The sequence below is a fragment of the Gavia stellata genome, chromosome 16, assembly GCF_030936135.1.
Source record: "Gavia stellata isolate bGavSte3 chromosome 16, bGavSte3.hap2, whole genome shotgun sequence".
NCBI lineage: Eukaryota > Metazoa > Chordata > Aves > Gaviiformes > Gaviidae > Gavia > Gavia stellata.
The window spans coordinates 12,189,638-12,215,961 of NC_082609.1; the positions used below are offsets into that span (position 1 = coordinate 12,189,638).

A 26,324-nucleotide genomic window follows, 5' to 3' on the forward strand; every position below is an offset into this window, starting at 1 on the left:
ATTGCACCTACTACTTGCACAGTAATGCAGAGCACAAACTCCAGACATCATTTTTAGGACTTGCTGAGGTCTATTCAGATAAACAGCAGCAGAAGCAATAGCTAAGAAGGGAAGAAGTCCTGATAATTTCCAGCTGCATAATGAACTTCCTAGGGCTCAGTATGCTTAAGAGAAGAAACCCAAACCTATCTAGTTAGGCACTCCGGGATACAGTGTGAGGCCAGGGCAGGAGAGGGGATCGCAATGATGTGCAGCAGGCTGGAGAAGCAGGCGAGCAGAGAGGCAAGTCTCATCTGAACTCAGCGTTCACCCATCTGGTACGTCTGCCATGCAGGTGTCCCTACACATGTGAAATCCAAGCACTGCTCAAGCCCCCTTCCCTAGTCAAGTGTCCCTTATTAGACTGTTTAATAGATCAAAGTGACCCAAAACCAGTGGCAGATGAGCAGTTGGCTGTTTCTGTCCCATCAGTAGGATTTACCAGCATACAATGTGTTTTCCCTTCACAGGTAAGGGAGTACCCCAGGATCCTCAAGGTAGCTACTACTGTCTGCCCCGCTAACCTTAGCTCCTGGAAAACTACAAAGTCTTATTTTTTTAGAAGGAAAGATGTATTTCAATAGTCCTTGCAGGCTATTTTATAACCTGAATTATGAAGGTTTGTTTCCCTTCCCTGCAGCTTCCCATCAAAGCAATGGAATCAGTAAGGTTATCTAAGCTTCTTTTGAGTGAGCTTATGCAGATAAATCCAGATATTTAAATCAGTTTCTTAACAGAATGTCAAAAATGTCTATGTAGAACTTTTTTTTTTTTAACAGCTGTTGCGTTTGTTATGTCACTATCACTGTGGATCACAGTATCGCTGCCTCCTCCAAAGCGGACCAGATGAGTAGAAGAAGCAGCTGGTAACGAAGAGTCTTATACTAAAAGCCAATATCCAGCTAAAGCATTCGTAATTCCCAGTTTATACACCCATGAACTGTAGCACTCAGTAATCAAATTGGATAATATTTCTGCCCCAAATGGCTTACTGTCAAATCAAGTAACACAAATGCAACAGCTGAATAAGACATCAGACAGCTTATAGCCTCTGGAGAAGGACAGGTGGACCTCTGCTTCAATCCTGAATTAGATTTTCCTCCTTCCCAGTTACTGGCCATGCAGGTAACCCTGTAAGAGAGGCCACAGGATCTGGTCCCCTGTTACAGCCCAGAGTTACCTCCAGCAACTGAGCTAAAACTTAAGCATTTGGGGAAATGTCTCCTTTGCTGTCAGTCAGCCTTACGTGAGCTCTTCCCTCCCACCCCATTTCTTCAAGTATCTTTCACCTATTTCTTAAAATAATGTTAGGAATAAAGTTTGGCATGTTAAATTCATGCAAGTGCCTCACAGTGGATTTCTTCCTTTGCCTTTGAAACAGAAGCATATGTTGCTTGTAGCATTAGTCTTTTGCTGCTCTTGTAAGAGGCAGGAGAAACTGTCCCGATTTGGCCAAAGCATGTGTTGGAAAAGTCTCTGTGCACACACAACCCACCCAGGGCATGGAGAGCCCGGCAGTGCAGCTCACAGAAGGAGACATCTGGACTGGACATGCTCCATTTTAGGACTGGAGGCCCAAAGCTGTTGATCTCCATGCATCCGACAGTGTCTGTGTGCTGGAGCTGCAAGAACAAGGCCTTTCTGTGCTTCCACATCTCTGCAAACGTATATGAAGCCCGACACACAACAAGAAACAAGCACTGGGGAAGGCTGGCAGGGAGGGACCCTCAACCTGTGGAGCACCAGTTAAGAGCAGATACAGGCAAGTGTTACAAGATAACATCAAAGTGTTGAAATGACACTAGTATCAGAAGACTCTGGCAAGATCTGGTAATATTTTCATTGGGTTTTTTCTTTGTTTTGTTTAGGAAAATATCTAAAAGATGAAGACAACTGCTTAAGTGTTGAGAAATAAAAAAGATTTTGAATGAACTGTGAGGAAAGGAGCAGGAGTGCCCAACAGAAGTGCTGAAGGACAGAAAAATCACCAAAGCAGTCTATCTGAATGGGAAAGATGAAACAGATGTTCAGAAATGGATCTCAGTGGAAAAGATGGGATTTGATGGCTGTCAAGCTCCCTGGAAGGAGGACAGAAATGATAAGCCGTCAAGGAGACGACACAGACCAAGACTTGCAGAGGCTGAGGCCAGCCAGGAAAACGTGGCACGCAGTTTCTGTTCCGTTTGCTTGAACTGTAGACATGCACAGCTTCAACAGGGGAAGCTACATCCTCCCAGGGATATGGAATTTGAGAAACAGCAATGGGTAATTATTTGAAGACAGTCAGGAGAAGCTAACTCAATATTATACAAATTAAACTAACGATCAAAAATATTTACAAAATTGCTTCCCTGTTGAGGATCAGTTGCTAACAAAGTATTTTTCTAAGATAAATGAAATGCAAAGTAACAGTTTATTACCCATAAAGTTTCTTTTAGCAGCAGTCCCAAGGGTCTCCCTCCCCACAATCAGTGAGCAGCACTCCACTTCATCAAATGAGTCTCATTTTAAATCTATTTTGCTCCAATTTTTTCATAAGGCATCTTGTAATTTGGTATCAATATCTAGACACAGCTCATCCTAATAATTTTCTTTGCATCGTTCTCCAGTGTAATCCTTTCAGTAGTTGAATTACAATAGCATGTGGAGGAAGAGTCAGTACAAAGGAGAGGTGCAGAAAAACAGCGAAACTGGGGAGGGGGCAGGGGGAAATGTATTGCATCTAAGAAGCAGACAATTTGAATTACATTAAGTAGCACAGGCTTACACAATAACGGGAAAATGGCAGAATCTTATCTGTTTATTGCTAGTTTTCAGCATTTTTATTTCTTAAGAAGGTTACATTTTTGCAAGGCAAGAACAGTATTTTGGAAAGAAACTGTCCCTGGACAGTAGTAAAAGACTTTGAGCCTTACAAATGAAATATTTCACTGAACAATTAAATTTTCCTAACAGGGAAATGAAGGAGCACCAAGATTTCATATGAAAACTAAAGGAAATACCTCTTAGTACAGTCCTGAGAGTACACTACAGAGTAATGTAACATTTCTGGGTACGCTGTAGGACTGAGAAAGACATAAGGTTTCCAAACACTGTGTGTAGATAGATATAGATACATAGATATAAAGACAATGCCTGTAACTGAGTTACATTTTAGGCTTTTTCATGAAGGGAGACTGGGGAGGGTGAAATGAACATTATGAGAAAAACTACATTTCCTTATAGAAATTCAAGCTATGTCTTTAAACAGATGCGTAATAAAACACCAGACTACAGACTCAAATCCATGTTATAAAGGTGTAGGCTAACCAGTCAATTTTCAGCCAGACAAGAAGTAAACTTGTGGTGTGAAGCTTTTCAGAGCAGCAAACCTAGCAAAGATGAATCTGTGCACAAGAAGTAAACCTACCAACCAGCCCCAGGGGCTATTTCACCTTTCTCCTACCTGAGAGGGGGTGAAAGAGGGAAGAAAAAAAAGAAAACAAATCAGATGGAGAAGGGGAAGAACCAGCGGGGCACAGCAAACTGATCATCATCACTCAAAGCCAGGCTCGCACTCCTACGTGAGCCGCCTGTCAGACACAACATGTGCTGGTGCTAAATGATGTATGGGGTCCCTCTGGGGAAGGGGGGTACCATCAATCACTCGTGCCACCCCTACGCTGAAAGCCAACCAGGCAAACAGCGCTGTCCCCCAGATGCCGCCCACCTGTGCCAGCACTACAGATGCCGCCAAGCATTGCGCAAAGCAGGAGCGGGGAATATGCCTTCCCTGTTCCTCCAGGTCTCTCCTCAACTCTTACCTAACACCTTCCTCCAAAAGGAGTTAATTGCACAGAAGAAACTGTAGTGAATAAAATGCAAGTTACACTAGTAACTGCAGGCAGCTTTGGAAAAGTCATACATGCACAATGCTTCCCTGTCTTTCCCCATACACAAGGCACTAAAAATCTTCACCGAGTCAATCCAGAGGCTTCACAGCATGGGATATAAAACACATGAGAGGATAAGGGCGTATGAATGTGCTGGACAAAGAGAAAAATTGGCTCTAATTACCAGCTATTACACTGCATTTTCCATTTCTCCCATCACTTTCAAGAGGAACTGCAGAAGAAATCAAGACAGCCTGGTATTTCCAAGTGGCTCATCACTCGTCACCCCTCACATTTCAAAGAAACTAGCAGTACTGCAGCAAGAAATAAAAGCTTCAAAGTTTTGAGATCTGCTCCCTGATGGTATACCAGATCCAAACATCCCACCTCATCCCAACACACGCAGGATCTATCCACATCACCGACAGCCTTGACGCATGCTTCGCGCTGGGACACGCTGGAGTAACGTAGGTCGCCTTTCACAGAAATTTAAACCATATCAGTGTATTTTGTCTAACGTGAGGTGCAATTCACAGCCGAGAGCCAGCTGGCGAGAGGTGAACTTCAGCCTCCCGTCTGTTTGTGCAGGTTTTACGAGGACAATTCGTCTGCCCCCAGAGCTGCAAGAGCAGGATGGCAAACCCTGACAGTTACAAACGCTCTGGATAAGTGGTGTCGGATAGAGCAATAATGCAAACAAAGCCACTGTGAAGTTCTCCACTGTTATTTGCCTCAACATTTCAAACAATGTTTTTCAAAGGAAATTTTTCGCATTGGTCTCCCACCAAAAGCTCAGCACTATTTCCTAGCGTTAATTCTATGGCTTTATTATTAGTTTACAAAAGCTTTATGGTTACTCCTGAGCCCTGCCTGCCCACCCACCTTCCCGCTGGAAGCACAAGCAGAATGTTTCTCCATTGTCTCGATTAAGCTCATGATGCAACACGTCTTCTCCTGACAGATAAAAATGTCTTAGGGAGCAAACACCTTTGTAGAGTCACCACCTCAAACCCTTACTGCCTCGGTCAAGGGGTGACCACGGGTGAAGCAGGAACACTGCCAGGCAGGGCAAAGGCCAGATGATGCCCATCTCTCTTGATCGCACCCCCTCAGAGGAATTTTGGAGCCACAAAGTCTGCTTCTGCAGCCGGTAGGAAGAACAGCAATAGCTACGCTGGCTGTTCAGAGTTAGCTTCAGCCTTGCAATGAAGTTCTGGTCGTGCTATGGTGGAACAGCTTCGAGGGACAGACATTACCTGTCAGCACTGTTTACACTAGAATTTAAACTGTTCCTGTCTCTGGTAGATGCATGTTTTCAGCTGGATGCAGAACAGTAAAAAGATTTACCCGTTCCCAAATCACGGCGTGCAGGCACAAAGAACCATTAAGGAAGCTGTCAGCAACATGAAACATATTATATTTGAGATAGGCTGCATAAAGTACATGCTTCTTTCAACTTCTGCACGCAGCACAGCAGAGTTGGAAACAGTTGTGGAATTGCAGTGGGAAGCTGCACCGAGCTTACCTAAAAAAAAAAGTGCTTTCCATCTCCCATCATGAGGAAGAATGCAACTTGGCAACTTCACTTTTAAAGTACTAAAACCCTTTTGTATCTTCCCGTTGACTCAGTTAACAGGGAAACTTTAGACTCTTCATATAAAACCGTAAAGCGGTGAGTTCCTCCGACTGGTCAACTCCATGCCAGTGTATCGCCGTGACACGGGCACCTGCCTGCTGCCAGCAGCACGGACCAGCCTCATCTGCTAGCGTGGATTTAATACAAGGAAAGATCTAGCGTTCCCAGCTGCAAATGAACATTATCCTGGCTCAGAAGCCCCCCTCCCTCCTTGATAATGTTCTCCCTCTGACCACTGCATAACAAGCATCTTATATGAACTGCTAAAGAAAGATGTAAAGACGTTTACTAGAGGCTGACATCCCTCCTGTCAAAAACCTGACAATTTGAAGTGCTGCAAGTGCTTCTCCACACACTAACAGCCAAGTTCTGCACGCTTTGAGCAAGGCACAAATCAGGGCCTGGCTCAGCGGAGTTTAAACCAAAGCTTTGCTTTTATGTTGGCCTAAGCCGTGGGAGCGGCGCGGCCAGCGCCAGCCTCTGTCACGCAGCCACAGAGCGACCACACAAGGTCATCACAAATTCTCCGAGTTCGGTAAGCGACAGACAGGGACATCTGCTGTACATCTGGCCTGTGTTTAATGCACCGTGAGTACTTGCAACACTAGCACAATTTTCATTAAAAAAAAAAAAAAAATCAAAGGCAGCCTTATCTTTCATCCTGCCAGAATTATAAAAAAAAATATTAAGCTGTTAATTTTCTTTAAACAATGCAGCTGGCTCCACCCTGATTAGGTGCAACCGTGCTGAAAGCCAGCTGGCACACGCTCCTCAGCAGACCCGCGTGCAGTGTGTGTACACAGGATGCTGCAACTTCTGAAGACTTCACTGGTGGCATCGCCCAGAAATTTACTTTCTTACAACAGGTAAACCCAGACTTCTGCAGCTCTTAGCCCATTCACTGAGTCAGGAGGAAGGACAGCAAGGGAAGAGCTGGGGCACTTCAGTGCCCTGACAGAAACAAGCTTTCCAGCACCACGGAGATTCAGAACTAGTTTCAACATAATTTAAAGCTTTTCAGGTCACCACTATGGCTCAGTGCTACCTAGGAAAATTTTAAAACCAATAGAGATCCTAGAAATCCATAGGGTTCCCCTAAAGTAAAATTGCTTAGGAGGAACTGCAGAAGTCAGCACAATTTTCAGATCCCATCTCACCAGAGTGTTAATTTGCATTGGGCTACGTTGCATTAAACCAACATTTGATATTTAACACGGTCTGTGTAATATAAGGTACAATGCACAAGACAGATGGCCAATTTAAGGTTCCTAATGAATACTTAGGTGAACACGGCATTGCTTGCCATGCCACTTCTGCCATGCACAGCAGTCACAAATTCCAGAATGTACTGAACAAAAAAGCCTCCAAGCTGGTAACTGTTTTTACAATGACCAATGATTAAATTAGCTTAGTTACAGGATCTAACACCATGTCTTGAATTTATTCCAGCGTCACAGTTATTGGCAGGGATAAAGTTTCACATTAGCCAATTAACTAAATGCACTATTACTGTATCTCAGCTACTTAAGCTCGTCAGTTAATTAAGAGCTCAGTATAAGCTGAAAATAGGAATCTTACCTGACACACATACCAAACATACATTATCTTAATGATTTAATTTTACAGTTCCATATTATGTTCCACAGGTGCCATTTGGAAAACTGAAAGGCAATTGCTCAGTTTAAGGAACAGGTGAAAGACGCATAAGCAAACATTTAAAGATTTAATCTAAGAAATTGTATTTCTTAGAATGATACTTGCTGCTTTACTAAGCTCTATTTTACAAGGTAGTTCTCCATGATAAAATTACCATTTCACACTCATTACAAATTACTTCTGTATCAATTTTTAGATGCTTTCAACTTGGTTCCCATTTAAGAAGTGTTTTGTCTTAGTGTCTAACTAAAACCTACCACACATTTTCCCAGGGACTATGCCCTGGTAATTTCTGAGAAGCGCATCTGCCAGTGCAAGGTGAACAAGGCAGATCTGCGGGCACAGCCGTGCTAAGTACCTGCAGCTGCGGACAGATGTGTAATGGTGGGATAATGCATTCTCGATGCTCCTCAGGTATCAAGCTTCTTTCTGCAAAGTAACCTCTCAACCAGCTCTTAACAGTAGGTGGTAACGTCTTCTTTAATAGCTGTCAAGTGAGTCCTGCCATACACAGCACCAGCACACCGGTGATTTAGGAGCAGAAAATCTAGTACCCCACTTGTTGATGTTTATTCTTTAAGGTCACACAGCACAAGTCATGACACCACAGCATCACTCAAGACTCCCCCAGAACATCGATCTGGTTTTCCATCTACCACCAAGTCCACCTTTTTGGAATATCTATCCTTCCTGGCAAGTTTACAGCCATAGGATAAAAAAACCCCAAGGCCTTGCAAGGGTGAGACTTCATTTCTGTGGCAAAAAAAACCCCTAACCTAATAAGACCTCCTCTATATTTCAGCTTCCCTTAGCACAAAACGCTCTTCATTCACAGAGAAGGTTTCTACATGCTACAATATTTTAACTAGCAGGACTCATCCTCCTCCCCTACTGTCCCTTGTTTCCCATCAGTAAAAAGCAATTCATCACAACATTAGCAAATCAGTATGACCACAGAAGCTAAATGATCACATCACTGAGCCTCCAGGTGCTCCCAAAGAGCGAGGTACCAAAAGAACTAGATCCATTTTAATGTTCATACATTTGACTGTGCACACTAAACCTCTGCAGGGCAGAAGTCTTACAGACTGGTGGCTTAACGCTCCAATGAAAACCAAAAACATTCACTCACTTCTCTTCTATAGTCAATACTTTCTGGATCTACAGTCCAGTTAGTAAGCTTGAAAATTTATTCATGGAAGTACATATGCTTACAGCCTAAGCAAACTCCAGCCTTCAGTTCAACAGCATGTCATCTAAAACAAGTGGGGAAAAAACCAGCTAAGGCAAAATGATGATGCAAGTTAGATTTTTAAATAAGCAATTGTGAATCTGAACTCCTATCTGTTCTTCTGGACAATCATTCTCCAAGAAACTCCAGCACCCAAGACTGGAGAAAGCTCAGCAGCTGGAAGGTCTACAGATGGTTGTGAAGGCCAAGCAGCATCAATGGCTCCAAGGTGCAACACTTGGCCTTCTCACACAAGAGTGATATGCAGAGATCAGCGGTTGCCTTGGGATGCTGAGGGAGCCTACTGCTCCCCACAACCCCACCAGAGGTTAGAACACACGGTAAAGAACAACTGAAGATAGATTCAGAACTATCTGATTGAAAATTAACTCCTGTCAAAAACTCCGCTTCACCCATGTGAAGGATAGGAATTTGCCTTCAAATGATGTGCAAAAGAGCCACAGAATCTAAAGCGGACACTGTGATCCACTTAGGTGATAAAATGAAAGTAGTTACTTAAAGGAGCTGTGGGGATCCAGGAGCAGGTTATAGCAATTGATTGACAGCTCTGTTCTCCAGCTGAAGATGCTGGAGATTACAAAACACAGGAGGAAAACAAAAGCTAAACCCTGAAAGGAGAGCAGTTCAGAGAGAGAGAAGCTCCATATTAGGATCACCCAAAAGCATGGAAACAGGATAAAGACTACCTTCTTCTAAGTAAAAGCAAAGTTGGATAATTTCCCCACCACCCACCCATGTGTCCCACCCCGCCTCTCACGGAGTATGCCATAAGGTGCCATATCTCTTCTGTAGACTGCTACTCTACACCGACAGGGTGACATCCATTCTCTTGCCTCTGGTTTCCACAGACATTTAATTATGTGGATCTTGGAAGAAAGGCTAAAAGACACTATGAGTTGAGTTTTCATAGTTAAAACTTGTTCTCAACTGCAATCTCCAGGATAAAAGATTTCAGTAGAGAACGAGTGTCATGCTGTAGAGGGTTCATGACACAGGTTGAACACAGCTCCCATGTATTTTCCAATACTTAGAAAGGAAGGGAAACAAATCATATCCAGGAATTAAAAAAAATTCCGCTAACTATTCTTCCGTAATCAGACTAAGGACTTACTATACTGTTTTGTTACATAATTTAATAAGTAACAATAGTTTAATGATAATAATTACATCATTAATTAGCACAATTACCTTTGAATAATCCTTCTTTTGATGGTAAATGCAAAGATTTTGTGCAATCCTTGTGTATAATGCGAGATGGCAAGAACCAGGAGCATATCAGGATGATGTGAACACGAACATCAAGGGTTCAAGGGTTTGGAGTGGTTTTTTGTTTGGTTGGGTTTTTTTAGCAGAGGACAAGTTGGGCGTATTCTACAAGTTTAGTTACCTCTCAGTGTTGTTCAGATTAATACTGACATAGTTTACAGGACAGGCTGGATATTAAGAAGCCTTTAAAAAAATTTCTTAATAGATGATGCTTCAGAACCATCAATATAGGGCAGTTATTAACTTTCATCTGCAAGCAGGATTTCTTCAAAATTGCACAAAGTGTATCTAATATTTTATGTACTATTTACTAATAATGCCCAGGCAACTTCAGAAGACCAAGCTGCCTTTTGAAAAACATGTATGTCTGGCTATTTATACATACCAACCTCTTAGCCATAAGGAACTCCTACCTTTCAAGTATACCTTTTGTTAAAAAAACCAAATTTAACCCAGAGTTAGAGACAAGTAATAATACATAAGGACACTAGTGCATTGCTTAGATAATTAGAAAGCTATCATCTATCTTCCTAACCTAAAATGAAAAATATGCAAGCCTTTGTCGCAACCTGATGTCTCATACATCCAGGCAAAAATAAAACTCCACTGTTAAATGGGAGCACTTGAACAAAGTAGCCTTAAAACTACATCCTTTCAAGGCCATTTTAACCCCCCATGTATGTACTCAGGGAAAAAACCAGACCTATTATAGCCTATAGTCAAGGATTATTGATGCAATCCAACTTTAAGCACTTAAACAAAGGTGCCCGAATTAGGAGCATAAACAATGCAGCCTCCTCCGAGCAACGCTGAGCACAGACGTCAGCTTCTGCTGTGAACCTCCTTCTGCAGGAGCCTGCTACTCTCCATGAGATGGAAGAACTGTGGAGTAGGCACAGGAAACTGCCCTCTTCATTTAAATCGCTCAAATGAAGACAGATTAAAGTAGCCAGAGCCTTTCCACCTTTAGCAGATTCATTTGATCTCTTTCAAAAGTCCCTGAGCACAGAAGTCTTTAGCTCTATTAATGGACTGAGTGATGCTTGTTCTGTACTGAAGGGCAGCGTTTCCAATGGACGCAACAGCCTGTCCCCTCAAGTAATTCCTCTTCCTTCCAAACGAAGGGATCACCATGGACCATAATTTGATTTAAAATGCATGTAATTCTCAAGAACTCAGAGCAAGCAGTGCAATGATTATGTTGGCAGCGGTATTGGCTGTTCCATACCCAGTAATAGCTGAAGTAGGTCTTGACCGTGGGCTACGCTTGTCTTTTCTAAAAAGGTACTCACCGTAATGCTCGAAGGAGCTTATTTCTCCAGTGTCATCATCTACTCATAAGCAAAAGTAGTATCGCATGTCAGGACAGATGCACTTTTCCTACTTTTTCCACACAATTTAAGACATGAGTGCTGTAATAGCAGATTAAAGTAAGCATATGTTGATTCTGGACTTGAGAGTTAAGTTTCTGTAGGAAAAGTCTTTGCTTCTGAGTTAAGGCAGAACTCTACAGCATTAGACAGACTCTCTTCTCACCTCTTCTCCCCTTACTTGAAGGGAAAATAAGCCTAGCTTCAAATTTAAGGATGAGAACTTGACTGGTAATGAGTGAGAATGCATTAGCAAAAAGAGATTCTTATTTCAGCCATTTGAAAATAAGGGCCCAGATCTTCCATGGTTTTTCATACACTGTTGTGCAGGTGGAGGGAATTCTGAAAGCATTGGAAAAAAAACCCCAAAAACCAAAACCGCTGATTGCTAGCTATAGTGGTTAAAATAAGAATTCACAAAAATGGTTGGATGCAAGTACATTCCAGATTCACCCAGCTCGCTGTACTAATTACTGTGCTCTAATGAGCTGGCCATGAAGTGCTGCTTCTGCAGCTCTGATTGAGGGCACCTCAAACCCAGGACCCAGCAGAACGGGGGCTATGTTTCAGACTCCATCACACTACCAATCAAATCGTATACATGAAAGGAACCCATTCAGATCCCCCAGCGAATAGAATACATACACAAAGAAAGTATTTAAGTTTCCTTGCTTTTAAAAGCCTGTATCAAAACTAGGGATGGAAAGCATGTGGCTGGGACTCTCGCAGACCGAGCAGCTCCATTCAGCTCAGGCCAGGCCCCCGGCAGCGATTTCTTCCAACAGTTGTTTCTCTCCTTACTTTTTAAGCTGTAGCTTTGGTTCATAAAACTATGTCCAGTCTTCAGGACCGTCCCTATTACAGCAATATTTAGGCACTACTAGAAACAGAGGCTATTAAACATAATAATCAGAAAGGCAGTAAGAAACAAGAGACCCCTTTGCTGTGGGAAGAGTAGTGTTGCTGGGGTACGTCCAAGATGAACACCAACTACTTAGAGACGGTTAGAAAAATCAAGTAGGAAGAATAATCCTCTTTGCATGTTCTTTTCACACTACATCTGGAAGTTTGATCTCTAGTATTCTGAGCCAACCCCTGTTTTTATGACAGGGCTGTAATTCCCCGCCCCGAAGCACAGCATTTTCCTCTTGGCTACCACAGAAGAGCTTGTGTCTCCCCCTTTGTTAGATACCTACACCTGGAACAGCAGGAGCTGATCCAAACTCAATCCAAATGGCCACTCCAAGAAAGCCATTGAAACACCTATGTTTTCAGCAATCACACTGCTTGGAAAAGCTAGTCCTAGGAACATGTAAAGACTGGCCAATAAAGTACCCGGTACTCAGTTAAACAGCCTCAACCGTATTTCCACAGAAAGAGCATGCTGCAATATTAGCCACAGAGGAAGGGGGGGGGGGGAAGCTGTGTAATCCAAAGGTTTTGACCTGTGTAAAAGCTAAGGATGAGCACGAGAAAAATGGACCACAAAATATTCACGTCTGAGTAGCACTCACCCCAGCTCAAAAGAGCTCATTCATAGGGGCTCATTATTTAGCATCAAAATGGACTTTAACATATAACAATCGGCACTGAAATATCTTGACAGAAAAATATTTGTTTTGTGGGAAAAAGGGTTCCTTATTTATTAACCTTCAACATAAACAAGTGAAAGTTGGAAGGTTTCAAAATAAGAACAAGAAAAGAAATGGTGCAGATACCTAAATCTAAATTGCATGGCGAGAGTTCTTTCAGCTGGAAAAAATCCTCATATTAATTTATAATAATGAAATGAGACATGTGAAAGAAGGAAGGGTGACTGCACTGAGCAGCTAGAAGTGCACTTTATCAATGGAAGATGAATTCAGCTTGGAAATTTGGCAGGCAGAGCAATCAGATAGCGACAGCATACTTGAGTAGGCAAACCTGGAAAGAGTTTTAAGACAAGATTAGATCAGTTGGTAGAATTTCTAAGACAGAATATTCTGTTTGACACAGCACTGAACTAGGAAATACAGACGCCTTTGCCAGCACTGCCGTCGTGGACTTTGCACAACCTTGTTTCAAGCTGAATTGTCGTTACTTAAAAAACCCCTATTTTATTAACAGGGTCGATGATCAGACAGCAGCGCTTTCAGCATATCTCTGGATGTAGCCTGCCAAGAGACATTAACAAGGTAGGACACTGGCAGGAATTGAAATGCTTCCTCCCCCACCCCCAAGTATCTATAATATTTTCCTAACTAATGTGGAGCTCAATGCAAATTATTAACTCTTAGTAATAAGCTTCCCACAATAAGATAAAATGCTAATGTTGTTTCTTCCGTAATCCTGTGGCATACAATTTTCCCTGAATATAACAGTCAGAAAGAACATAATTGGAGTAAAAAAATTGCACTTGCATTCCTAAGATAAAACACCTGCCTTCTTTGGGATGGATAAAGCCAGAAAAAGTTATATTCCATACATCATCAGTTATTCAGAATGCAAAAAAAAAAAAAAAAAACTTGTTTATTTTCCAATGCAGTATTTTGAGGAAGCTGTGGCAAGTACTGTTTTAAATATGTCTACTTATAGATTCTTGAGAAAGAGTTGCTCCCTGAGAACTGATCATGACTGATCATGTCCTGGGACGGATGAAGGCTGGGAATGGGGAAGCGTCAAAAAGCCCACCCATTCTGCATGCATAATTGCTACTCCAGGGTGAAGCGATTAGCTAGACCCCATCAACATGATGGGCACACAGGGAGGTGTTTCATCTGGGCTTCACCAACTAGTGCACCGTCAAATTTCTACTTCCAGATGGTTCAGTAAGCAGTCTCAGCACAACTGACTTGCATCAGAAATGCTTGGAAGTCTCCACCAGCAGCATTAAGTTACGCCCACTACGTTAAAGATAAACAAGGAACCCAAATTCCTATTATTTCAAATGGGGTTGCCACGTTTTCCCCGCTGCTGGGCACTGACTCCACAAAAACCAGTGGAGTATTTCACTTTTCAAGCTGCCTAAAAAGCTAGAGTGGTAATTTAAATCACACGTCATGACTTCTCCTCCTCCCCAACTTAAACCTAATTATGAGAAAGAATGGTATTCAGGAGAATTAGGTGCACAGCAGACCAGTCATTGTACTAGAAAGAGCATGAGACATCCAAAGGAGATAAAGCACACACAAGCCTCAAGACACAGCTCTACTAACACCTTACTTACTGGACTTTGGCGAGAGAAGGACTGTGAAGCCAATCAATGCAGAAGTGAGATGGTACCTTATAAAACATGGGAACCTGAGAGCATTAATTACTGCTAAACAGGCAAGGTAAAAACAGTAGCAAGATGGTAGGGTTAGGAGTCAAGAATTCCCTTCTGGTCAAGCTTACTTGACCAAAAAAGAGGATAAGGTCAGTTCAGAAAATGCAGCAGTTGCTTCTACCAAACCAGTAAAGGCCAATTATCAGACTGTAAACTCTTTGGGGCCAGTATTGTTCCTTCGGTTCAATTTATTCAGTATTCGTTAGCTAGCCCAAAAAAGACCCAGACTACAACCTGTACTCAGGAGTAGCACGATTCCAGCTATAAGCAAAGAAAATGTAATTTTTAGAAGAGACCAGAAGGATAGAATCCATGAAAGATTCACACAGTCACAAAACACTGCAGTCTTCCTTTAACTCTAAAAAGCATATTTTGGTAGTGTTTCTCTTCGTAAGAAACAAAGGTAGAAAAGCTTTTGGAAACCTGTATCTGGGTAGACAGCATTATTTACATCATGATCTCCCCAAGGCGGTGGTGGCCCAAGCAGTTCTGTCACAGTTGAGAAGCACCTGGTATGTTTTCTAAGGGTTCATGCCATTTACAAGAAAAAAGATACCCCAAATACAGTTAAACTGTTTTTAGAGTTTTACAGGAAAATAATCTTTCTGTATGCTGGATTGTTTTTTCTCATTTTGAGAGACAGCACACGGGTTTAGAAAGTCTCTATCATGAGTCAGTGTTCAAGAACTAGAGGATTATTTACACCTAAAGGGCTCTCACTCCAGTACTGCCTTACAATACCAAACCACAATACCCATGCTCGCTTGTTCTGACAATGCCGCTGCTCCTTTTTTTCTCCCAGAGGAGAGACTAAAATTGTGTATTCCCTCTTGTTCCATTCCAAAGGAGTTTCAGTTAAAGCGAAAAACTGAGCCTGTAGTATTTTTGGAGCTATTTTTGTGCTGTAATACCAGTGCAGCAGCTGGAGTGTCTTGGTTACGTAGAACAAATGCGCTTGTTTTGGTTGCGTTAAGGCAGCGATGGGACGTTCGTTGCATTAAGTACCATCAGCGTAAGGCTATGCAATACGTGACTGATTTAAAGCATGTGACTTTAATCGAGTAATGCGATTTCAATGCACATGCGATTTTCTGTTGCAATTCAAGATGTTTTGGCACCAGAACTAGTTTTAGATTTGGATAAAGATACAACGGAGGTCTACAGATGTGAAAAACCAACACACAAATGAGTAAAAGAACTTATCTCAAATGAGCATTTAAACCTGTCTTCGAATAAGATCCGACATTGATAAGCACTTTACAGAACATATTTTTATTCGATAATTGCTTGTATTTATAGCAATCCATGTTCTTTTAATGTACTTCTGTAGGCACACAGCAAAAAAAACCTTACCAAAAAATCAGTCTGTTATGTATTTTACTGAGCCAAGTCATCAACATGCAATTCACAAGTGAGTTCCAACACCTTACAAAAAAAGTTTAAATAGATATTTGACAGCTTTCCCCTTCTTCACCCCTCAAAGTGTTAACCCTCAGCTGGGACCTGTGATTTACCACCCGTTCAGCAGGTTTGCTCATTACATGCACTGGCTGTACGTAATGCACAGGCAAAGGAAGAGATTCGCTCACCCTCAGCAAGCAGGGCATTCGCATCACGTCCCAAACAGGCTTCCAGACCAAATCCGGGAACAGCAAAGGATGATGCTACTTAAAGGTGTGAAGGACTGGAGTGCTAAGCTTCATCTGAACGTATGTTTAACTACTGCTGCCACCAAATATAGCCTCCTTGCGAATACATCCAGCAAGAGCTAGTGAAATTGTTAGTCCAACCTTAAGATAACGTTTATGGTTTCCAAACTATTTAACACATATGCTATGCTTTGCTTCCCATTAACACTTCCAAACTGCTTGTTGCCCGTGTCTCCTGACCCTCGCTTCGGTCCGTGTGTTAATAAACTTGGAGCAACCAGAGCCTCCATTAGTAGAATCAGGACTTTTACCTGCAGTAGAGTCCTGCACCAAAAAAGTATCTAAAATGCGGTTCCATGTTCGGAGACACCAGGTGTCCTCTCCTCATTTCCAGCATGGCCCCGCAGGTCCTTCACTGCATCCCTGTCCCCGTAGGGGACAAGAAATGACTCATGCAAGAGAGGTTCAGAAGAATTTGGCAGGTGAAAGCCCAACTAAAGGCTAAGCATCTTGCATTAAAGATATTATTTTGATGTACACAGCTTTTACTTGCACCAGAGATGAAGCAAATGCATCTGAAAACACTCTGAAGGCATTAAGAAGTCCAGCATATATGACATATGCAACGCTTTGCTATGCCTTTGCCAAGAAATACTTTGTGCAGTACATATGAAGCATGTGAATTAGCAATTCTTACTTAAATCATTTACCTTTTCACCAGCCAGCCATTATCCTGCAATTGCCAATGCTCTACAGTAGGCTCAGGCGCTCAAGCAGCAGCATGTTGCCAAAAAAAAAATTGGCAGGAAAAAATGGCGTTTGCCGGCTGCAGGTATTACCTGACTGCCCGCTATTTTGTAGGTACTCTTATACAAAAAGACTGTATTTACCCAGAGAGACAAGAAATCAGCGGAGATGATAGTTCTGTGGCAGAAAAATAAAGTGACAAAGTAAATGCCATGAGACATCCTTCTCGTGAATCCAGTGTGCCCTTGATCACAGCGTGAGAGCAGAAACAGAGCTCCATGACTGAATTTTAAAAATACAAAGGTAACAAACTTCCAGCCCCAGACTATTGTACTCCGCTCCCAATGCCATCTCAGACCCTAAGAGTATTCTCAAAGAGGACAAATGTCTCCTGGGAAAAGGTGAAAAATGCCTTCCCACATCATACGCTGTCTGAACTAGGAGAATTATTTATAGTTGCTACATTTATTACAAATTATTATATAACATAATATTTTATAAACTATTAAATGTTTATAATTTGGTTTTATGAAAAAATATTTTACTTATTTATAGAAAAGTGTCAATAACAGTAGCTTGAATATATCTATTTTAAGGGTAAACTTTACCTATTAAACATGTGCAAAGATAACATGCGATCTACTGCACTGTATGATACATTTTCACATTTCAGCCTCTAATCTTTTTCCCCCGGGCAGCACCTGTTTTCGCTGAAAACTACTGAAGCACTCTTCACCACCATTTGTAAAGTGCCTTTTCTTTCATGTTTGAGAATGTGGAAAACCACACGATAGATCAGAAACTTCCCAAACCCCATCCCCCTTCTACCTACTCTTCAGCACAAGCATGTCTTTTTATATATATATATATATATATATACACACACACACATATATAAAATCTTTTAGCACATCTGAGTTTCTACAGAAGTGAAGAATCATTTCTTCAGAACTGTGCCCATCTCCTCCCACAAATGGCTTTCAAGCAGGGCTTTGAATTTTTCCTTTTAAATCATATTTGCTAAGGAGGGGGGGAGATGGGAAAAGGGCATTGAGAAAAGGATGAAGGGAGGAGCTGTTGAAGTGATCTAATAGGCAAGCGCAGCAGCAAGGATCCCCATCCCCACCAGCATTTCCACTTTATGAAGTACAATTTTCAAATGCTTTACATTAGGCCCTAATAGGTCAACTGGATGTAGAACAGCTCCTGCAAATTGATAGCATGTATTAATTGCTCGTGCACTTATTACCTGCAGAACCTGCAGTGCCCCTGCATCTCTCAGTACTGTGCAGTCTCAGGATGACAGGCTACTTATGTCATTTTAAATATTTAAGGTAGCCTAAGAAACTCCAGCCCCATTCAGCATTTAAGACATAGTTTTTCCATTTACTTCAAAGGTGGGAAACAGAACAAAACCCCTTCACGCAGCTTGCACTGCCCCAACAAAACCCCTTCACGCAGCTTGCACTGCCCCATCTTTTGTCCATCTCTCATTTGCACAAACCTAATCCGAGCATGCCAGGAGAGAAAGCTACTACCTGGCTAATAGCTGTGAGATCTGCCCAGGGTCAGCAGAAGGCAGCAAATGCAAAATTCCAGTTGAACTTAAATAAACCACATTAGACATCCTGCATATTTTACTGCACGCAGGTCAAGACAGTAAAATATCAAGTTACATACTATGCTATAGTATGTAGCTATAGCTGTTTTCCATCAACTGTACAAGCAGTGCAATGGGCACTCATGCTGCTTTTGGATGCATCACTCTTCCACTGATACTGGTAACTGAGTTTGAACCACTGAATTAGATTCTGCACTTTTCACACTGGAAATGCAATCAGAGTGTGAGGAAAAAGCTTTTATTTTTTTTCTTCTTAAAAAAACCCAACCAAAACCTGCACTTCTTTTACTTCCCAAGTAGTGGAACATTTATCTGTTTTTCAAATCTTAGATTTCAGCCGGACAACATATAGGCAGCAGATTAAGCTGTAACTGAAAACCTCAGAGTCCAAGTAGAGCGTTCCATTCAACAGCCAGAAACCAGGTTACTGACTTCAGCTTTTTTATTCTTCCTTGTACTCCACCTGCTTCACAGAACAGGTCACTTCATAGCCTATCCCTTCCAATTTTGGGTAATTGAGCCTTGTTGCTCTTGCCACGCTCCCATGCCGAGCGATGCCAGGCACCAGCCTCCCACCAGCAGGACCACAGCCGCGGCACAGGCGCTTCCCCAGCGTGTGGATCCCATGTGGCCCACACGCTCGCTCCTGACATGCGGATTCACCAGCCCTGCCAAGTCACAATACAAACGCCAAAGGCTTAGCATCGCTGGGAGCAAAGAGCCTGTAGGTTTTCAGTAAACAGAGCATGCCTCTGACAGCCCACCGTCCACATGCAACACTCGCATCGCCCTGGCATCCACCCAAGGTCAGCGCCTTTCCGCATGCTGAAATTCAGCATTCCAAACTGGCAAGACATCCCTGAGGACCACCTCACCCGCCTGCTTACTCTATTTTTACTACAATTATGATGACTACAGCTGCCTAAATGGAGTAGCTTTTACAACTAGAATTAGGAAGATTTAGTAAGGCTCAATTTCATAATGTGACTTTTGCAAAAGAAAGACGAGTCCTGCAGACCTTCCACCTGGAAGAAAAATAAAACCCACAAACCTCTACAAACTTCACCCGAAGCATCTGCATGTAGGAAAGATGAAGGTGAACCAAAGGCTTCTGCCTTTAAGCTGCCGCTTAGGCGCTACGCACCCAAGAGATGCCCCACGAAGACTTCCCTGCTCCATCCTGGCTGCTGGGTGGCAGAACTCCCCCATACAAATGCTAGTCCCTTCCCGAGACAGGGATGCCACCACCTCTGAGAAGGGAACGCTCGTGGCCACACACCCAGCTGCGCCTCTTCTCAGGGAACACCCCATGGAAAGGAAAGCCAAGCCCTTCCTGCATTTTCTTTCAGAGCAGTACTTGGGAAAGCCATGCTGCACAGCCGCGGATGCACTGGGATCTGGCTTCTCTGCAGGAGAGGATGGACATACTGCACCAGCCACGCTCAGAAAGTCATTTTGAATCTGGCGAGAAAGAATTGGGAGGACCATGAAGCACTTACCGGACAGTACAGCGTGCTTTCCTGTGGCAGGCATAAGCAATTTGAAGACAAAAATAATTAAAAAAATTAAGGACTAAGAAGAAAAAAAACCCCGAAGTATTTATATCAAAGGAGTCTGAATTTTAAGGCAGTGAAGCAGAGGTAGCAAATTGGAAACAACTGCCTAAAAATGTAACTGACTTTTATACACAGCGTTTCTCTACAAGACAGGGTGAAAGTGCTTTTTACATCAAACCCTGTAAGTATCACAGTCCTTTTTTGCTTATAAAACAGCAAAGGAGCAGTTGAATTCATTTCTCAAATACAGTCATCTGGTCAAAAGTTTTTCAGATATTTATTTTCTTTCTTTTTTTCAGGAGCTGGGTAACCAGACCAGCTGTGGCCAGCTTGATCCTTCTTTGTACCTGCAAGAAGACTTGCAGGAATTGGCAAGACTTAAATATAAGGCAAATTTTTATTTCTGGCTTCAACCGTATTATAATTCGTGACTCATTAATTGCATTATTCAACATTCACATGAAAAATAATAGCTATCATATTACCTGCTGCAATAAGAGCGGATCGTTGCTTTTTAGAGTTTATTCAAATAGGCAACTAATAATATTTTCCATTTATCAAAAATCTCCAAAGCACAGTGAATGTTCAATTTATTATATTTAATATTCAGCAAAGGAGGATGTTGTTGCTTTCAACACTGAAGTCCCAAACAGAGAAATTAAAACAAATCACTTCATCTAGAAACCAAACAAACAATTACATGGAGGAACAACGCCAAAAAGGAAATCGAACAGCTGTGTTTGTCAGCCCTTATTAACAGTAAAAATAACACCTTATTTCATTTTCTAAGAGTTACTTGTTATCACCTGAAAAACAAAACGAAGTCTATTAGTTTACAAATGAAAAGTGTCATACCATCAAAGTGATATTCCAGTAAAAAATACTTGGGACTGAATTACCAGGCATTCTCAGCATAAGAGCCACAGATCCTAATAATCTCAAGGAGGCTGTGGGTGCCCAGCCCTCAGGAAACTGAGTCATTAAAGGCTACTTTTATTACAAAGCCTGATAAAAACCACACGTACTCTCGTAGAAATCATGAGAGATTTAGAGCAAGTTGGAAGAGCCATGCTAAGCTTTTCTTATTATTCCATTAAAAAAAAAAAAAGCCACAGTAATGCCAGCTTTACAGCTAATGCCAGCTCTGATTTAATATTACTTCTGAAAAAAAATACCCAGCACCGTATTTCAGGGTTGCATTACAAAACAGCAGGAACTACCTGAAGTCTAGAGCGACCTCCTTTAAATGGGAATGAAACCCCAGAAAGGTGCTGTGTGCAGGCACGCACCATCACAGCTTGCAGCCAACAGCTGTAACACGCTGCAAAATGCAATCTGGAAGTGGGAGAGTCTTTGTATGCTCCGATGCAAGGGGTAGGCACCAAATGCTATTAACTGCTCGGTCATGAGACGCTTGTTTAACCCCCCCGCGCAAGCTGTGCATAGCCCTACTGTATTAGTGCAATTGTGAGCAACAAATCTGACTACTTAATATGCAAATTCCCTTGGTCAGTCTTCCATAGAAGCACCATGAAAGCAGTTATTGTAACTTCAAATTAGACATGTGATATGCAGCACTGCACAGCACTCTAAAGAAAAATATTTAAGAAACTGTTGTCCAGTTATCAAAAGCAGAGGCTGAGCATAGTATTTGGCTTTCTAGAAGTTAACGAAGCTCTAGCACTGCATCAAATACTACAGAAGGAATTCATATTTTTAATAACCTCCTATTGTAGTGTGTCAGTCAAATGTGCAGCCCTGTTTCCACCTGCCCCTACTATCACTGCTGGGTGATAGGGGCAGCAGTAAAGAAGACAAATTTCAAACAGAATCACTGTCCTTTATAACAAAGAAGGGCGATAAGAACTCCAGCAGGCAGGCGAACATCACGTCAAGGAGAGCGCAGCAGCAGTCAGACAGCTGCAGCCAAAGGCTTAATCTGTAATGACTTGTCATGCCTGTACTTCTAGACACTGGATTTCCTGCCCTTTCGTTATTCCACACAAATAACTGTCTCACTGAACTTTACCAAGTAAGACAAAGTAATATGCAACTTCTAATAGCGTTAAGAGCTTGCCAGAAGAAAATGAACGGGTTTGTGTTTCTCCTTTTCCTTCCCACTGCTCCTCTGCAAAGAAAGGAAAGAAATGTAAGAGCCCTCCAAAAAGGACTTGCCTGTGGGGATGGCAAGTTGGCAATGTAAGTTCTCCTGTTTGGGCTAAACCAAACATACTTGATAAGTTATTAAACCTTACTTACAGCCAGAAGTGCAGTTTTCCAGCAGTTAACTCCAAACCCAGTGCTCTTCTGAACACACAGCTGAAGAAGTCACATACCCTGTAAGTGGCCAGAGAACAGCTATTTCTCCCCCAGTCTCACTATCCTGCAGAAACTCAGTGACAAGACACAGCAAGAAGAAATGTGGTGCTCAGCTCCTGAAAGCTTGGAATATCTGATGGGAGACAGCTGAGCTAAAGGGATGGGGGGGGGGGGGGGGGAACCCCGTGTCTATAAAGCACTTAAGGATCATCATTTATTCTTCTTTGTACCGTCTTTGAAGAGTCACCAATAAATCCATCTCACCATCCAGGACACCCACCCGCCACAATACAGCTCTGCTGGGCTACAACGCACCAAGCATCAAGACAGGAACTTTTTCCTAAATACGACAAGCAATATTCATTCTGTTGAAATGAAAACTTGCTAAAAGGAGCAGTGATAATGAAACAGCTGGTACCAATGTGCAAAGACCATTTCATTTCCAGCAGGATGGGCAGAGCAGCATGTGTAATTTGTGTTAAGGAACAGACTCCTCCTGCTTCGTTCAATGCGAACAGAAACATGCAATAAGCTGGTACACACGTAAGAGAGTTGGTATTTTTGATTAACTCAATCTTACACACAGAGACACACCTGAGTACATGTAACATCTCTCTGGATACATGCAAGCATGTTGACCTTGAAAAAAAACAATAGTAAAAGACAAAGGAAGCACATGTGGTCAGGGCACGCTGTCGGCTTTGCCGCGCAGCAGAGAAGTAACGGGAAGCGTCAGCGATTGACAAAAGGACCAAGGAAAATACGGGGATGTGACAAATCCTCATCTCAACTCCAGTGATACAATCGAGCGAGATTTTGCCAGCTCCACACAGCACTGTAATAAGCTGAGACCTGTATGAATTAGACTTGAGATCCGGCTCCCACTTTTATGCAGCATCAAGCACTGCTATTACTGTCTAATCAATCTCTTGACCACTCGTAATTCTCCAAGAAACTTTGCCATTCTGGGGAAGAGACAAAGCCTCCCCGAAGTAAGATGTTTCTGCTCCAAAACACCTTCCTGAGATTTATAAAAGGATCTGGCCCTGCTCATTGACAGCAATCTGAAAGCGAATACACCAGACTAGGTCACAGCCCAGGAGCTAGAGGAAACGAGCCTTATGTGGGAAGCAGGAATAAGTCTCCTTTCTGCACAGGTCTAGTCTCCAAATCGTGTTTGCTTGTGCTTCAGCTGGTTCGCTTGCTGATGCCTCAAGACATAAGCTCCCTCGAGAGAGCAAGTCAGATTTCATACTCGGCGTGGGCACATTTGCAGAATGCGTAAAACTAAGAATTAGTGCAGGCTGGACTTTCACATCTCAGGAGTTAGATTTATAAAAGATAGTCTGAGGTTCTTTCGGCTTAACCTACACCCCCTTTTTTTCTTGTTGAGAGGCAGGAACAGATACATAATGTTACAAAACAGGCTATTGCACACGGTAGCTGATTGTTTAAGACAGTCCTAAGAAGCCCATAATTCGACTGAAATGTCATCACTTCTCACTTCAGTGAGACAACCTTAAGGAACATTATCCTTAGAGCATGAATCAACACAAGCCAGCTGACACGCATTTCGCATCTCTTACATCTTGATAAACCCAGCTGCTGTTCTAATGCACCAAGCACAATAGGTTATTTAACCCCAAAGCAGCAGTGTGTCATGCCATGTAAACTCCAAGCAGGAACATGTCCCAGTAAGTCCATCTGGGACAGTAATCTGTAGAGAACTTGGAGGAAGACTGCCCACCTCATGCTGCTACTGGGCATGTAATAAGACTATTTTACAATATCAGCCCAACTCTGATGATATTTTTTTTCTCGTATCTCATTCATTTGACATCACAGGCAAGACAAGAGCGAGGAAATTAAACCGAGGCTATTTCTGTGACATGATCTCACCTCATAACACCTAGCTACTGAAACAGGTCTCAGAACAAACCTCAGCATAGCTTTTAATGTTATTTGGTCAAGATTTTTTGGGTATGTGATGATTCCTGCCATTCTTTTTCTGTGACTGTTAGCATGCTCTGCTCCTTTCCGCACTGACACTCTCGCATTTTTTACTGGTTGGCAAGACTGCTTAGTACTGATGCATTTTTTAGATAACTCACTTCTTCCCTTTTTTTTTTTTTAAATGGGGAAAGAGTAAGGAAGACTCATACTAGACAAAGCTATAAAATTCCTTCTAATGACAATGATGTAATTAAATCCTACACAGTTCTCAGCAGCTGGACTTTCTGGTATTTCTATGAACTATGTGTCTGGCATTAATCAGCAGGTGGCTGCTTCAGATGTAATTGTAAAAGCTGCAGATTTTTACATTATGGAATGACAGCAAAGTCACTGATATAACAGCATACCCATCAGCTGGCACATCCGAAATAAAACCAAACCTGTAGATAGCGTTCCATGAGGCACAGGGGAAAATGTAGACCTAGGTCAGGGATTTTCAACCTGAAATCTGTGGACCCTGCATGTGCGAGGACTACTTAGAAGTCAAGTGTCCGGTTGGTAAGCTGACTTTAAATGACTATAAGGCATATACAGCTCAGCTTGAGAACATCAGGGGTCCACAAACCCAAGAACGTTGGAAAAAGCAATCATTCAGACACTGAGGTAGAGAAAAACATAAGGGTAAAGGCCGCTTACACTGCAGCAGTGTTTCCATATAAGCTACGCTCACTAAGTAGGTGTGCACTTTTACATCAGCGAGAACATGCTGTTCCAGCATCTGAAGTCGCTGGAAATTGATTATTTAGCGCGGGTGATTTAGGCTGGAGGAAAGCATCCATCTTTCTTGGAGAAAATAAAAAGAAAAGCAAAAAAACAAACCAACAAACCCGCGGCAGTGCCAGGATCTAAGTGATCTGAAGAATTATTTTCCGCACAAGACGAGGGGCTGAGCCCAAGGAAAACAAAGTTTGCGAGCCCCTGGCAGGCCCTCTCCCCAGCCTGTCTTTATTTCATCAGCCGCCTGCCCCCGGGCCGCGCCGGGCCGGCGGAGGGGCCGCGCCGCGAAGCCCCCAGCCACGCCGGGGCCGGGGCCGGGGCCGGGGCCGGGGCCGCGGGCTCTGCCCGCGGGGGTGCGCCCACCCGGGTACCCCGCCGAGCTCCCGGGGGCTGTAAGCGGGCCGGGGGTGCCCAGCACGCCCCCCGCACACCCCCGCCGCCCCGGGAAAGTTGCGGCCCGCGCGGCCGCGCCAGGGCCGGGCAGAAAGCCGGGCGCAGCGCCCCGAGACCGGCGAGGGCAGCGCGGCTCCCCCGCCCGGCGCCGGCCCCGGGCCCGTCCCCGCCACAGGCCCCGGTCCGCAGAGCCCGCCCCGGGGTCCCCCCGCGGCGCCGGGGGCGGCCCGCCCGCCCCCTCCGCCCAGCCCCGGAGCCCGGCGCTCACCTCCGGTGCCGTCCGAGTTCTCGTTGAGGCTGCCCGAGGAGTCGTGGTGGGAGCCCACACACCCGCCCATGGGGCCCGCCCGGCCCGCAGACCCGCCGCCGAGCCGCCCCCCCACCCCCCTCCCCCTGTAGCCGAGCTCCGCCGCCGGCCGGGCAGGCGCGATGGCTCCAGAGCCGCCTCCTCGGTCTGCAACACCGCCCCCGAGGCGCGGCCTCCTCCCGCCGCCCGGCTCCGCCTCCGGCCCGCCGGGGCCCGCCCCGGCCCCGGGCTCGCTCCGGCCCGCCCCGGCAGCGACCCCGGCCCGCGCCGGGCGGGGTGGGCCCGGCGCTACGCCTGGCCTTTCGCCGCGGCGGCCCGTAGGCCGGGATGGGCCTGGCTGCGGCCCGGCGCCGCCGAGGTCGTCCCTCGCCCCCCCCACCCCCGGCGGCGGCAGCGGGGACGGCGGGCGGCGGCCCCGCGGGGCAGGGCGAAGCCCCGGTGGAAGTTGGCGCGCGGCCCCGGGGCGCCGCGGTCGGCCCCGCCGCAGGGGTCGGGCCGGGCCGCGGGCCCGGGCGCAGCGCGGACGGGGGAGGAGGTCGAGGGGTGCGGGCTTTGTCTGGGGGATGCGGGGCCACCCCCGCCCCTCCCCGGCTGCGGGCAGCGCTGC

General features: G+C 44.1%; 1 protein-coding gene across 1 annotated transcript in view; it reads right to left on the bottom strand.

Annotated features, from left to right (window-relative positions):
- UBTD2 (ubiquitin domain containing 2) overlaps positions 1-25,748 on the bottom strand; it is a 56,829-nt gene extending 31,081 nt beyond the window's left edge. Inside the window, exon 1 of the mRNA XM_059825465.1 lies at positions 25,679-25,748. Within this exon, the coding sequence (XP_059681448.1) occupies positions 25,679-25,748 (70 nt within the window). The remainder of the gene's footprint in view (positions 1-25,678) is intronic.
- Positions 25,749-26,324: the final 576 nt, after the last annotated feature.